The 12,512-nt window shown below is 43.2% G+C and overlaps 2 protein-coding genes across 8 annotated transcripts in view; one reads left to right on the top strand and one right to left on the bottom strand.

Annotated features, from left to right (window-relative positions):
- Window positions 1-6,943, top strand: part of LOC139389316 (ceramide transfer protein-like) — a 41,928-nt gene extending 34,985 nt beyond the window's left edge. Inside the window, exons 11-18 of one of the 3 annotated variants that reach the window (XM_071135964.1) lie at window positions 853-924; window positions 3,899-3,994; window positions 4,196-4,328; window positions 4,451-4,521; window positions 4,621-4,749; window positions 4,892-5,021; window positions 5,273-5,410; window positions 5,870-6,943. In XM_071135964.1, the coding sequence (XP_070992065.1) occupies window positions 853-924; window positions 3,899-3,994; window positions 4,196-4,328; window positions 4,451-4,521; window positions 4,621-4,749; window positions 4,892-5,021; window positions 5,273-5,400 (759 nt within the window). In that variant the 3' untranslated portion in view covers window positions 5,401-5,410; window positions 5,870-6,943. The remainder of the gene's footprint in view (window positions 1-852; window positions 925-3,898; window positions 3,995-4,195; window positions 4,329-4,450; window positions 4,522-4,620; window positions 4,750-4,891; window positions 5,022-5,272; window positions 5,411-5,869) is intronic. The other 2 variants (XM_071135965.1, XM_071135967.1) reach the window with 2 other exon arrangements.
- LOC139389317 (phosphatidylinositol 4-phosphate 5-kinase type-1 beta-like) overlaps window positions 6,814-12,512 on the bottom strand; it is a 75,996-nt gene continuing 70,297 nt past the window's right edge. For 4 of the 5 annotated variants that reach the window (XM_071135969.1, XM_071135970.1, XM_071135971.1 and 1 more), the window contains 3 exons: window positions 12,381-12,498; window positions 11,421-11,550; window positions 7,057-8,101 (listed from right to left, as the gene is read on the bottom strand). In XM_071135969.1, the coding sequence (XP_070992070.1) occupies window positions 8,099-8,101; window positions 11,421-11,550; window positions 12,381-12,498 (251 nt within the window). In that variant the 3' untranslated portion in view covers window positions 7,057-8,098. Of the gene's footprint in view, window positions 8,102-11,420; window positions 11,551-12,380; window positions 12,499-12,512 lie in introns of all 5 variants that reach the window. The other variant, XM_071135968.1, reaches the window with a different exon arrangement.

The following is a 12,512-nucleotide window of genomic DNA, read 5'->3' as shown; positions in this document are numbered from 1 at the left end:
TCTGTCGTGCTGCATGAGGCAAATGGTGGTCACTGGTTTTCCCGATCCACGGCCCTAACTTTTAAAAAAATGATCTGTGACCAACAGATGCATGTCTGTATTCCCAGTCATGTGAAATCCATAGATTAGGGCCTAATTTATTTCAATTGACTGATTTCCTTATGTGAACATAAAGACACCACCATAAAACAACCTGTCAGGAGTGCAGAGACACACGCACGCAAGAGAGCAAGTAGATCAGCAAGAATACCCATGTTGTAGAGTCCCAAACCAACACACACACACACACACACACATGATCTCAGGTGTCTCTCTTATGTAGCCTACAGATGAGATCAGAAGGCTCCAATAGTACTGGCAGGTTTGTTACAGTGAAACAGCTTCATAGTGAGAGGAAAGGATTTTAGAGACAAACCATAACAACTGAACTCCTATTGGAGTTTTGATACATGCTGACTATGGCATGTGCTGTATATATCGGTGACAGTCATATTTACGTGTGTGTAGGTAGAGCTGTCAATTATTGTATAACCGATAATTATGGATGACAACTGAACTACTGAGAAAAAATATATAGTATAAACGCTACATGCAACAATTTCATTGAGTTACAGTGATCTCTCGTAATGATTTAGTCTGTTTGATTTGCGTAATCCCTTTCATGTAGTGAAGGGTGGTAATCCCTCTCTGCTAGTCTTTCATGTGTTGTGGCATGCCTGGTCTCATTCCCTGGATGTTTCTCTACCTTTCCCCTCTTTCACTCACCTGTTATTTCTCTTTCTCTCTCCCCCTATCTCACCCCACCCCCCACCCCACACACTCTTTCTCCCCTCCTCCCCCTCTGCTGCATAGCCCCATAGCTACTTTTCCCTGTTCTCCGCTGCGCTTGTCAGTGCCTCAGATGTTCACAGATTCAGCATGCAGGTACCGTATGTGTTGAGAACAGAGCGCCACCTGCCTCCTGGGAATGCACATTACACTGCACTCTACTGGCTGAGACTGACTGCATGTGAATGACTAGGAACTGTAATACATACACTGATCTTGACTGTGTTTACCTTCTTCCACACTATCTGATGACCTGTCCTATACCCATTGTGTCGTTCCATCTATTTCTGATGCACTCGTGTTCCCTTCCTTCCCTCCCTCCGAAACCTGTCTTTACACTGTCCAGAGCTGCCTTGAATGGATCCATTTTCAACAACATTCCACTTGCAAAATCATTAGGAGTTGAATTTATCAATGCACACAGTTAGGCAAGCTGAGCTACAAGGCCGCTTAGATACAATAATTAAATAAAATTATGTAGATTTAACTATAGACCTTTTTTGGAACGTAAACAAACTAATTTAGAATGCGCGGCCCCACTATACATCCTGCTAGCTAGCTGCCCCAGAGAACTCAACATGTAAAAAAACGGAAACGGTTTTACATGTAGCTTAGTGTATGGAGAAGTCCCATACACTGACTAAGCTACATGTAGCTTAGTGTATGGAGAAGTCCCATACACTGACTAAGCTACATGTAGCTTAGTGTATGGAGAAGTCCCATACACTGACTAAGCTACATGTAACTTAGTGTATGGAGAAGTCCCATACACTGACTAAGCTACATGTAACTTAGTGTATGGAGAAGTCCCATACACTGACTAAGCTACATGTAGCTTAGTGTATGGAGAAGTCCCATACACTGACTAAGCTACATGTAGTTTAGTGTATGGAGAAGTCCCATACACTGACTAAGCTACATGTAGCTTAGTGTATGGAGAAGTCCCATACACTGACTAAGCTACATGTAACTTAGTGTATGGAGAAGTCCCATACACTGACTAAGCTACATGTAGCTTAGTGTATGGAGAAGTCCCATACACTGACTAAGCTACATGTGGAGAAGTCCCATACACTGACTAAGCTACATGTAGCTTAGACAGTGTGTGGAGAAGTCCCATACACTGACTAAGCTACATGTAAGTTAGTGTATGGAGAAGTCCCATACACTGACTAAGCTACATGTAACTTAGTGTATGGAGAAGTCCCATACACTGACTAAGCTACATGTAAGCCCAATTTCTCAGAGTGGCACAGCAGTCTAAGGCACTTCATCTCAGTGCTAGAGGGGTCACGACAGGCCCTGGTTCGATCCCAGGCTGTATCACATCCGGTTGTCCCATAGGGCGCGCACAATTGGCTCAGCGTCGTCCGGGTTAGGGGAAGGTTTGGCCGGGGTAATGCACAACTCATTCACAATAATACTCAGAAGTAGGTAGACATTTAGTCTTTCACAGTGTCAAATATTTAGGTAGGCATAGTAAGAAACTCAGCTTATTTGTTCTGAATATACAGGATAGTTTACATAGCACAATTAAATAGTAGCCGTACATAAAATAATGGCAGTATCGTACAATACATGGAATCCTTGAACAGTGGTGCAATTGAGACAACAGCGGTGTAGAGATGTGCAGAGTCATCTTGTGACAATAACATGGAGGGAATAGATACTTTATTGTCCATTGCTTATAACGGGAAATGTACCTTCTGCTTTTCCCAACACCCTGCATTGTAGCACCCCTGGGTGAAGAGCAATTGTGGGGGGGGGGTAAATTGTTTCAATGGTATTGAAAAACCATCCTGGCTATTCCATATGTTATATATGGCATACTGCCCAAGCCAATTAGCTCGTTAGTTGAGAACTAGCTAGCTACAGATGTAGTTTCCTGTTGCACAAAGTTGGCTTTTTGGGTGGCATGGACAGCTTTTAACAGAATAGACCGCAATTGCTAGGCCGTAAGACACTGAGTGAAAAGTCAAATGTAGCCAGACCTTCATTGCAGTGATCAACGCACGTTGTCCTGTTTGGAAAAAACAGCACAGGACTAGCTACCCACCCCTAGTAGCTAGCTAGCTAAACTTTTTCTTCTTGTTTTAGCTTTCCGGCAGACTAAACGCTTTGTAGCGTATTGCTGACTTTCACAGGTTGGAGTGCGAATTACACATTTGGGACAGGGGAATTTTATTTTTTATGTAACCTTTAACTAGGTAAGAACAAATTCTTATTTACAATGGCGGGAAGTGGAGCTTGCTACAACCACTGGCTATAACTTGATGGCGCTCTCTACAATCAAAACAAAAAAACGGGTGGTCAGGGGCCGAGATTCAATAATCAACAGTTCTAGAATTTGTGTCAGTGGTCTAAGGAACGGCATCGAAGTGCTAGTTGTGCCTCTAGAGATCCTGGTTCGAGTCCAGGCTCTGTCGCAGCCGACCGGGAGACCCATTGGGCGCCGTACAATTGGCCCAGTGTCGTCCTGTCGCAGGCCGGGCTCATGCATGCTGACACAGTTGCCAGATGTACGGAGTTTCTTCTTCTGACACGTTGGTGCGGCTGGCTTCCCGGGTTAAGCGGGCATTGTGTCAAGAAGCAGTGGCTGGGTTGTGTTTCGTAGGACGCACGGCTCTCGACCTTCGCCTCTCCCGAGTCCATACGGAGTTGCAGCGATGGGGCAAGACTGTAAATTCCTACTCAATATCATGAAATTGGGGAGAAAAAGGGGCAAAAAAAACAAATGGCCGTGTTTCCTTGAGGAGCTATGTGCCAGTATTCAGTTAGCCACAGCATTAAAAAGAGTAAAGCTGAGACCAGGCCCCTGGTCACCATCCATTGTTTGGTCTGAGCTGACCTCAGCAGATGCTGCAATGCATGACTGGATTCCTGTTGTAACCCCTTTCTCCCTCCCACTTTCTCTGCATGAGCAGGCATGGACCCCAGTGTACTGAATATACTGTACCTTACATTCTCCCTGACAGTGATGCTCTGTCTCCTAATAACAGCCTGTAGTACAGACTGTTACAGTAAAATACAGTGACTCAAGGCCCTGCTACATGTGATGTGTCTGTGTCAGGTGGAGGAGGTGGTCCAGAATCACATGACATACTCCCTGCAGGACATGGGTGGAGACGCCAACTGGCAGCTGGTAGTGGAGGAGGGTGAGATGAAGGTGAGGATGAGGATATAGACAACCATAACTAGATACTACAGTAGACACACTGTCCCCTGCATGCCTAGTATAGAAGACTATACCTACAGTGATGAGTTTAACATGCTCCGCTCTGCTCACTCACACTGTAAACAGTGCAGTGTATATGGGTCCAATATGGGGTCTATAATGGCTAATGCATGTGACTGTCTGCTATCTCAGGTGTACAGGAGAGAGGTGGAGGAGAACGGCATCGTCCTGGACCCTCTGAAGGCCACCCATGCAGTGAAGGGTGTGACAGGACACGAGTTATGCCACTACTTCTGGGACACGGACGTACGCAACGACTGGGAGAGTGAGTCTATCGTCATCAGATTCTTTTTAGACTAGAGTCATCATTTTATTTTGTTACTTTGCACACAATCAATGTCTTGAATTGTTGTTGATTTGTCTAGTCTTGGTCTGTTTCTCTTCCAGCTACTATTGAAAACTTCAACGTGGTGGAGACGCTCTCAGACAATGCTGTTATAGTCTACCAGACACACAAGGTAATCATACCTCTGGAGTTCAGGCTCACCCTAGTGTGTCAGGCTCGGGTTGTCTAAAGACTCGTCATGTTTGACTGACAGCCAATGGTTGTGTTTCAGAGAGTATGGCCAGCCTCTCAGAGGGACGTTCTCTACCTATCCGCTATCAGGAAGATCCTGGCAACCAATGAAAGTGACCCAGACACGTGGCTGGTCTGCAACTTCTCTGTGGATCATAACAACGCCCAGGTGAGTTCCACAGACACAAAGGGCTTATTGCCATACATGCTCTTAATATATGATGGCATAGAGCTAGGGATCAATGTTGAATTGGAAGGGGGGGAATGGCTACTGCTCTCTTACCTTCTCATCAATTCCTTTCTTTCTGTAGCCCACCAACCGGTGTGTCCGTGCGAAAATCAACGTGGCCATGATCTGCCAGACCCTTGTGAGCCCTCCAGAGGGCAACAAAGAGATCAGCAGGGACAACATCCTCTGTAAGATCACCTACGTGGCCAACGGTGAGTACAGCAACCCAAGTTCTTTCAGGTCCCCACTAGGTGAGGACTTCATGGTTGTCATATGAGCCTGGTCAAGTTTATCCACCTACATGTCAGTTTTTTTTCTTCTCCTGTTTTCTTCTATGTTACCTATTGGACCATGTACAAATACAAGCTGCTTTATGGAAGTTAAATGTTGATTAATGGTTTGGTATAGGGATTTTATCACACCATGTAATATATATAGTGACTGAGTGGTTGTTTTTCCCTAGTGAATCCTGGAGGCTGGGCCCCTGCCTCAGTCCTCAGAGCTGTGGCCAAGAGGGAGTACCCCAAGTTCCTCAAACGCTTCACCGGCTACGTCCAGGAGAAGACCAGTGGGAAACCCATCCTCTTTTAAACCTCTACAGGTAGCAGCGAACTCAAACCCACTCTAAAAGGCTCTGCATATGCAATGGCCGTACAGCATTTACTGCGATACGGCCTCTGTAGAAGTCAGGGCATTCATACTTCTTGTGCTTCGCAGATCTGTTGTCAAGGAAGTGAGTTTGTTTATACAGGACCTACCATCACCCAATCATGTCAATGTGGAGCTATACGAAGCCTTCGGCATTGTTACATGAATTGGGAAGTGCACAACATCACTGTACGGAGCTCGATTTGGCCTCTGGAGGCTCTGCAATTGGGTCACAGCCTCCATACGCCGCCTCCAGACAGCATTGCTGGATCAAGCCTAAAGACATCTATATAGACAATAAATATTTAATTACACTCTACCACACAAGTACAGTTGTTAAATCAGATCAATGTTGAGGATCATTGTGTGAGTTTTGTTATTTTTGGTAACTTTCCATCTCCTTTTCTCTCAGGCGGGAACACATTTAATCCTGAAGAGACATGGCTACATTTATGATCATTCAAGGGGCTCCCACAGACTACATTACCCATTAATCCATCTACCAGAATGGCTCCAAACTATATTACCCATGATGAAATATCTGTATCAAATGACTAGAAACTGGTTTAGGGCTTTATTCTACCAGTAGTTGCTAGCCACCTGAGACAAAAACAACCAAACATCGTCAAACTGTCCATGGATATGTATTTGTATATAAATTCAAGAATTTCTATGGCAATATTTTGAATCAATTGAACCAATTCTTTGCTTTTTGTAAATTGTTTTGTACATTTCCAATTATACTTTGTTTTCATGCTGCTAATTTTACTACAAAAAGAATGCAAGTAGACAGACGGAGAGTAGTGTGTTGAGTTTGGCTAGCCTTCGTCTTGTCCTCTCCTAGTGACGACCTGCCCTGGAGTCTAAAGCTTTGTACACCATTATACAGTAGCTGTAAAGGATCGTACGGAGACATTAGTTTACCAGTGTATGTAATGTTAAGGGATTGAAAGTAAAGGATGTTGGCAAACTGGAATTGGAAGAACTACATAACTCGCCTGTTTTCAAAGTAAGGTGACCTTTATGACAACCAACTGAATGTATGGATGTCATTTGTTGAATGTACCTACCACAGCATTGGGTGTTCAAATGGACCTCTTCATTCGCTTCAACGGCTGAGGAGATGGGGTGGCCATTTTTTTTTCACATCCCTCGTTAACCGGTCATGCCTTAAACACCAGGATGAGCCCTGGAAGAAGTCTGTTACAGTATCATACGACCAGAGACGCTACACTGGGGTCAGCATTTCACAGGATTTCTTACCTCATTTTTGTCAGAATCCTCCACTCAGCTTGAGTGGTCATAGAATCCATGGGGAAACAACATTGCCATGATGATCAGAGGAGTGACATCAGCTGAAGAATGCATTAAAGCCTTTAATTTTGTCTGAGGAATTGACACGCTTTGTATATTTCTGTTGTACGTCTGAAGTGTTATCATTTGGGCAATGTTCTGTAAATTAAAATTGTTACGCTACAGAAATGAAGACTTACATTTCTACTTAGTCATTACTCTGCAGTTGTGAGGATGTTTTTACATGAGGGAAATGGAGAGTACTGTTTTTTTAAACAAAGCATCGATTGCAACTGATATTCAAGATTTTTTGGGGAAAGAAACAAGTGGAACGCATTTTATTTATAGGATTCTTCACATTCAGTGATTCAAATATTTATCTTCAGCAAACTATATATAATCATAGATCTGACATTCTGAATTCTGTCTAAAATGGAGGCAAACTACAGGTTAGTTAACAAAAGGACACACTTGTTCTTCAGTATCAAAGGATATCCTGAGAAATCTTCAGTTGACACCCCTCCCTATAAAATTAGTTTCTGTGCATCAAAAAAAATCTACCATTGTACTTATGACATACATAGGTGTGCATATTCCACTAATCCAAAACCCAACGTTCGTCAAGGAAAAATAGTTATTACAATCATAACTAACATCCAAAGTGCCATTTTGACAGGGGCGAGTGTATATCGCCATCCTCTTCAATGAAGCTGAAGATTCAAGAAGATTGACCGGGTCTCCTCTCAGGTCGACAGCAGCCTTCAAACTGCTCCTTTCATCCTGTCTGATTGGAATGAATAGCAATGTGTTGGTTGGTTTGGTACCTTCAACATACCAGCCAATGAGTCTTTAGTTTGGCCTTGGCTTGGTGGTTTCAGAATGAATATAATATCTGTTCTTTTAACAGCATTATGAGTCCAGGCTCATCCATATTGGCCTTGTGTTTTCCATGTCACTGTTACACTTCTGCAATGGCCAAGATGTCACTAAATGTTCATTATCCAACCAGCTACTATGAAGAAAGTGTAATAACTTCTAGTCAGCAGGAAAATGAAAACATTCAAATTAATGTATATCTTCTATATTTGCTTTTCTTTATAGGCCATGAGGGACTTCACTGACATGCTCTAACAAACATCACTTGGTAAGGTCTGACATGTAATTCCATTTGTGTCTTGTTTTAGTTCATCAGCCTATCAGGTGTGAGCATCCCAGTCCTTTGTGTTTGGCAATAGTGGCAGAGTGGATTTAGCAGCGCTGGGGGTGGAGTCAAAGGAGCCCTGTCCAATGGAGTGTAGCGATTGTCAAGACGATTGACAAAATCGTAGTACTCTGTAAGCCTCCCCTTTCACTGAAACAGAAGAGTGCAGTGTAAGTAAATACTATAAATACAGGTTATTATATCCATTTGACAGATCTGATCCTACAGGGGTGTGCTAGTCAGAGCCCTAGCCTGGTCAAAAGTAGTGCACTTTATAGCGGACTTTTATTTAAAATGATTTATTTGATTGTATTTTATCAGGGAGTCATATAGAGTCCAAGGTGTCTTTTACAGATGAGCCCTGAATTATTATTGAAAAACAATTCAATCCATTTTAGAATAAGGCTGCAACGTAAAAAAAATATAGATAAAGTCAAGGGGTCTGAATACTTAGACTTATTTGTATGTGCTCTAGAGAACAACATATACATAGTACTGAATGCAGGTAAAACTAATTTCAGGTCAAAAAAGTGTTTCTGTAATACATTAAAGGCAGACTGTAGTTCAGGTAGAGCCTGGTCAACCGTGGAGGCGATAGCATACACAACAGTATCATCAGCATACAGTACAAGTGCAGGTTCCAATTTCTTACAGACAAGTTGATATTGTTAATGTAAACAGTAGAAAGTACAGGACCCAGAATCAACCCCTTTCGTAATATCCAAGAAACCTGATTTAACACCATCAGTAGATACACATTGAGTTATATCTGTCAAGTCATTTTTAAACCAGTTACATGCAGCCTGGTCGAGGCCAATTTGAGGAAAGCCTCTTAATTAGTAGTGAGTGATCAATAGTATCGAAAGCCTTTGACAGGTCAATGAAAAGGGCATCACAATGTTGCCTTTTATACATACAGTTAACCACAACATTTATAACTAGGGACCTGGTCTGAAACCTTACTGATGTACATTTCAAAGATAAAAAAGAAAGCTGAGAATGAATCAAGGATTGTAATATCTTAGTTGGCAAGAAAGTTTAGAAATAGGGTGATAATTATTTAACCTTTATTTAAGGAGGAGTACCTGGGCCGCCTTCCAAACCTTGGGGATAGTACCAGATATAATCATCAGGTTAAACATATGGGTTAATGATTCAGCAATCAGGGGGGCAGAGAGCTGCAGCAACAATGGATCAAGTATATCAGCCCCAGTGGATTTTTTTTCCATCAATCCAGGCATCTTGCACATCACAGGTAGTAAATTGTTGAAATGAAAACAAAGATTCACTAGAAGTTGACGGGTTAACCATCGAGGCAGCTAGAGGCTGGCAGAGGGAAGAGCAGTCGATTGACTGAACAGGGTCAACTACACCACCGTTTCTCTCAAATAAAAAGCCTGCCGAGATAAAAAACATGATTAAAAGTATCACTTATCCAATTCTTCTCAGTTATGATGCCAGAGTCAGAGAAAACTTACTTAGGCAGGGAAGAACAGGAATTTGAACACTTCAGGGCATTTACTGTTTTCCAAAATGTAGAAGGATCACCACCTGAGTCAGAGATAGAGCTTAAAAAATAGTTTGATTTCGCTTTTTTTAAATCGAGATAGTACAACTGTTTCTCAATTGTCCGAAAGATTGCCAGTCCACTACAGAGTCAGTTTTCCTTGATTTGGCCCAAGTCTGATTTATCATCTGAATTAGCTCAGATAAATCAGGAGAAACACCAAGAACACTAAGGTAACCTGCCTAAATAACTACTGATCCGTAGCACTCACGTCTTTAGCCATGAAGTGCTTTGAAAGGCTGGTCATTGCTCACAACACCATTATCCTAGAAACACTAGACCTACTCCAATTTGCATACCGCCCCAACAGATGATGCAATTTCTATTGCACTCAACACTGCCCTTTCCCACCTGGACAAAAGGAACACCTATTTGAGAATGCCATTCATTGACTACAGCTCAGCATTCAACACCATAGTGCCCTCAAAACTCATCAGTAAGCTAAGGACCTTGGGACTAAACACCTCCCTCTGCAACTGGATCCTGACGGGCTGTCCCCAGGTGGTAAGACTAGGTAACAACATATCCGCCACGCTGATCCTCAACAAGGGGGCCCCTCAGGGGTGCGTGCTCAGTCCCCTCCTGTACTCCCTGTTCACTCATGACTGCATGGCCAGGCACGACTCCAACACCATCATCAAGTTTGCTGATGACACAACAGTGGTAGGCCTGATCACCGACAATGATGAGACAGCCTATAGGGAGGAGGTCAGAGACCTGGCCGTGTGGTGCCAGGACAACTACCTCTACCACATCTTCTACCTCAACGTGATCAAGACAAACGACATGATTTTGGACTACAGGAAAAGGAGGACCGAGCACGCCCCCATTCTCATCGACAGGGCTGTTGTGGAGCAAGTTGAGAGCTTCAAGTTCCTTGGTGTCCACATCACCAACAAACTATCATGGTCCAAACACATTAAGACAGTCGTGAGGAGGGAACGACAACACCTATTCCCCCTCAGGAGACTGAAAAGATTTGGCATTGGTCCTCAAAATGTTCTACAGCTGCACCATCGAGAGCACCAGAGAGAACAGTCTGCTACCCCACTGCAAGCGGTACCGGAGCGCCATGTCTAGGTCCAAAAGGCTTCTTAACAGCTTCTACCCCCAAGCCATAAGACTCCTGAACAGCTAATAAATGAGCTACTCAGACAATTTGCATTGCCTTCCACCTTTTACACTGCTGCTACACTCTTATTGATGCATGGTCCCTTTAACTCTACCTACATTTACATATTACCTCAACTAACCGGTGCCCCCGCACATCGACTCTGTACTGGTACCCCCTGTAAATAGCCTCACTATTGTTATTTTACTGCTGCTGTTTAATTATTTGATCTATTTATTACTTACCACTTATTTTTCTTAAAAAGGCATTGTTGGTTAAGGGCTCGTAAGTAAGCATTTCACTGTAAGGTGTATTCGGCACGTGACAAATACAATTTGATTTGATTTGAAAACCAAGGGTTTCACCTACATTATCTTTGACTCTGAATTGATTAAAAGGGGTGTGTTTATCTGCCTGAATACAGGAGACCGTGGCTAAATCAGAGTAGAACATGTCATGTTGGGGCGGCAGGTAGCCTAGTGGTTAGAACCTAAAGGTTACAAGATCGAATCCCCGAGCTGACAAGGTAAAAATCTGTCATTCTGCCCCTGAACAAGGCAGTTAACCCACTGTTCCTAGGCCTTCATTGAAAATAATAATTTGTTCTTAACTGACTTGCCTAGTTAAATAAAGGTAAAAAAAAAAAAAAACTTGAGCAGAAACATTTTAAAAAGTTATCTTCTTATCGGAAATAGGGTGTTGAGCAGAGCCCTATGGGCCCTGGTCAAAAGTAGTGCATTATGTAGGGAATAGGGTGTAATTTGGGACACACCCAGTGAGTGAATACTCACTAAGTAGACATCGAGCACTGAGCCATCATCCCGGTCCATGTCCACCTCTACGTCCATGGTGCTCTGCTCTGAAGTCAGACAGATGGCGCTGTCCTGCAGGGTGAATGTTGAGCTGGACGCCATTTCATCTCTGAGGGGAAACAGGAGAACAAGAAACACACATAAGTAGATATACAAATAAGAGTCCCAAATGGCACCTTATTCCCTACATAGCTCCCTTCTTTTGACCATAGTGCAAGATTAACTGCATAGCAAATCAAAGAATCCAACATGAAAATGACAGCCAGGTGAAAACCTGTGTGTCTGGTGTCTGGCTAGAGGTCTCTCTAGGGGAAGTTAATGTCTAAGAACTTACAAACAGGATAAGTTCATTTAAGTAAGGGAATTCTGGGACATTATGTTTTATGTGGAACTCCTTTACTGGGTTATGGACCTCTAAAAAGAGTCCCAAATAATCAGGGAAAATAAACGTCCTTTAAAACACAGCATCGCGTGAACAGCAGGGGGCACTGGGGGCTGGTGTACATCTGAAACAGGCCATTTCCTTGATGCATGTCAGCTGACTCCTGACTTTGCTTAAATTCAGGAATGTGTTTACCATTTTATGGCATGTTATTGCCTACCCCTCTTAAAGGTGACATGCAGGCACACACACACCTCAGAAAAGGGATTATGTACATACATAGAAAAAGTCACCCTGTCAGAAAATTACACTCTCTCTTCTAACAATGTCTCTTAATCAGACCTTCTGAAAGCCTTGAGTCAAATATTCATGAAACACATTGATAGACAAATTTAGGGCAACAGACAGGTGCCTGAGAAGGGAACAAGACCAGGCAGGCATCACAATGGAGACTTCCAGTTGGGTTAGAACCTGACACTACTGGGGGGGGGGGGGGGGACAGAGAGTCTCCAGGTAGAGGAAGGAAGGAAGGAAGGAAGGAAGAGAGAGAGAGGTACCTGTCTTCAGACTGGGTCTCCAGGTTGATGGAGGAGGAGGAGATGGTTCCCATGGAGGAGCCCTCGTAGGAAGATGGGGTGTCAGGGACTAGGTCAGGACACAGGTAGGAGCCAAACACTAGGAGAAACACA

The sequence above is a fragment of the Oncorhynchus clarkii genome, chromosome 30 (assembly GCF_045791955.1).
Source record: "Oncorhynchus clarkii lewisi isolate Uvic-CL-2024 chromosome 30, UVic_Ocla_1.0, whole genome shotgun sequence".
Classification (NCBI taxonomy): domain Eukaryota; kingdom Metazoa; phylum Chordata; class Actinopteri; order Salmoniformes; family Salmonidae; genus Oncorhynchus; species Oncorhynchus clarkii.
Note: the sequence above shows the minus strand (reverse complement) of the source record. Positions and strands in the feature narration are given on the sequence as shown.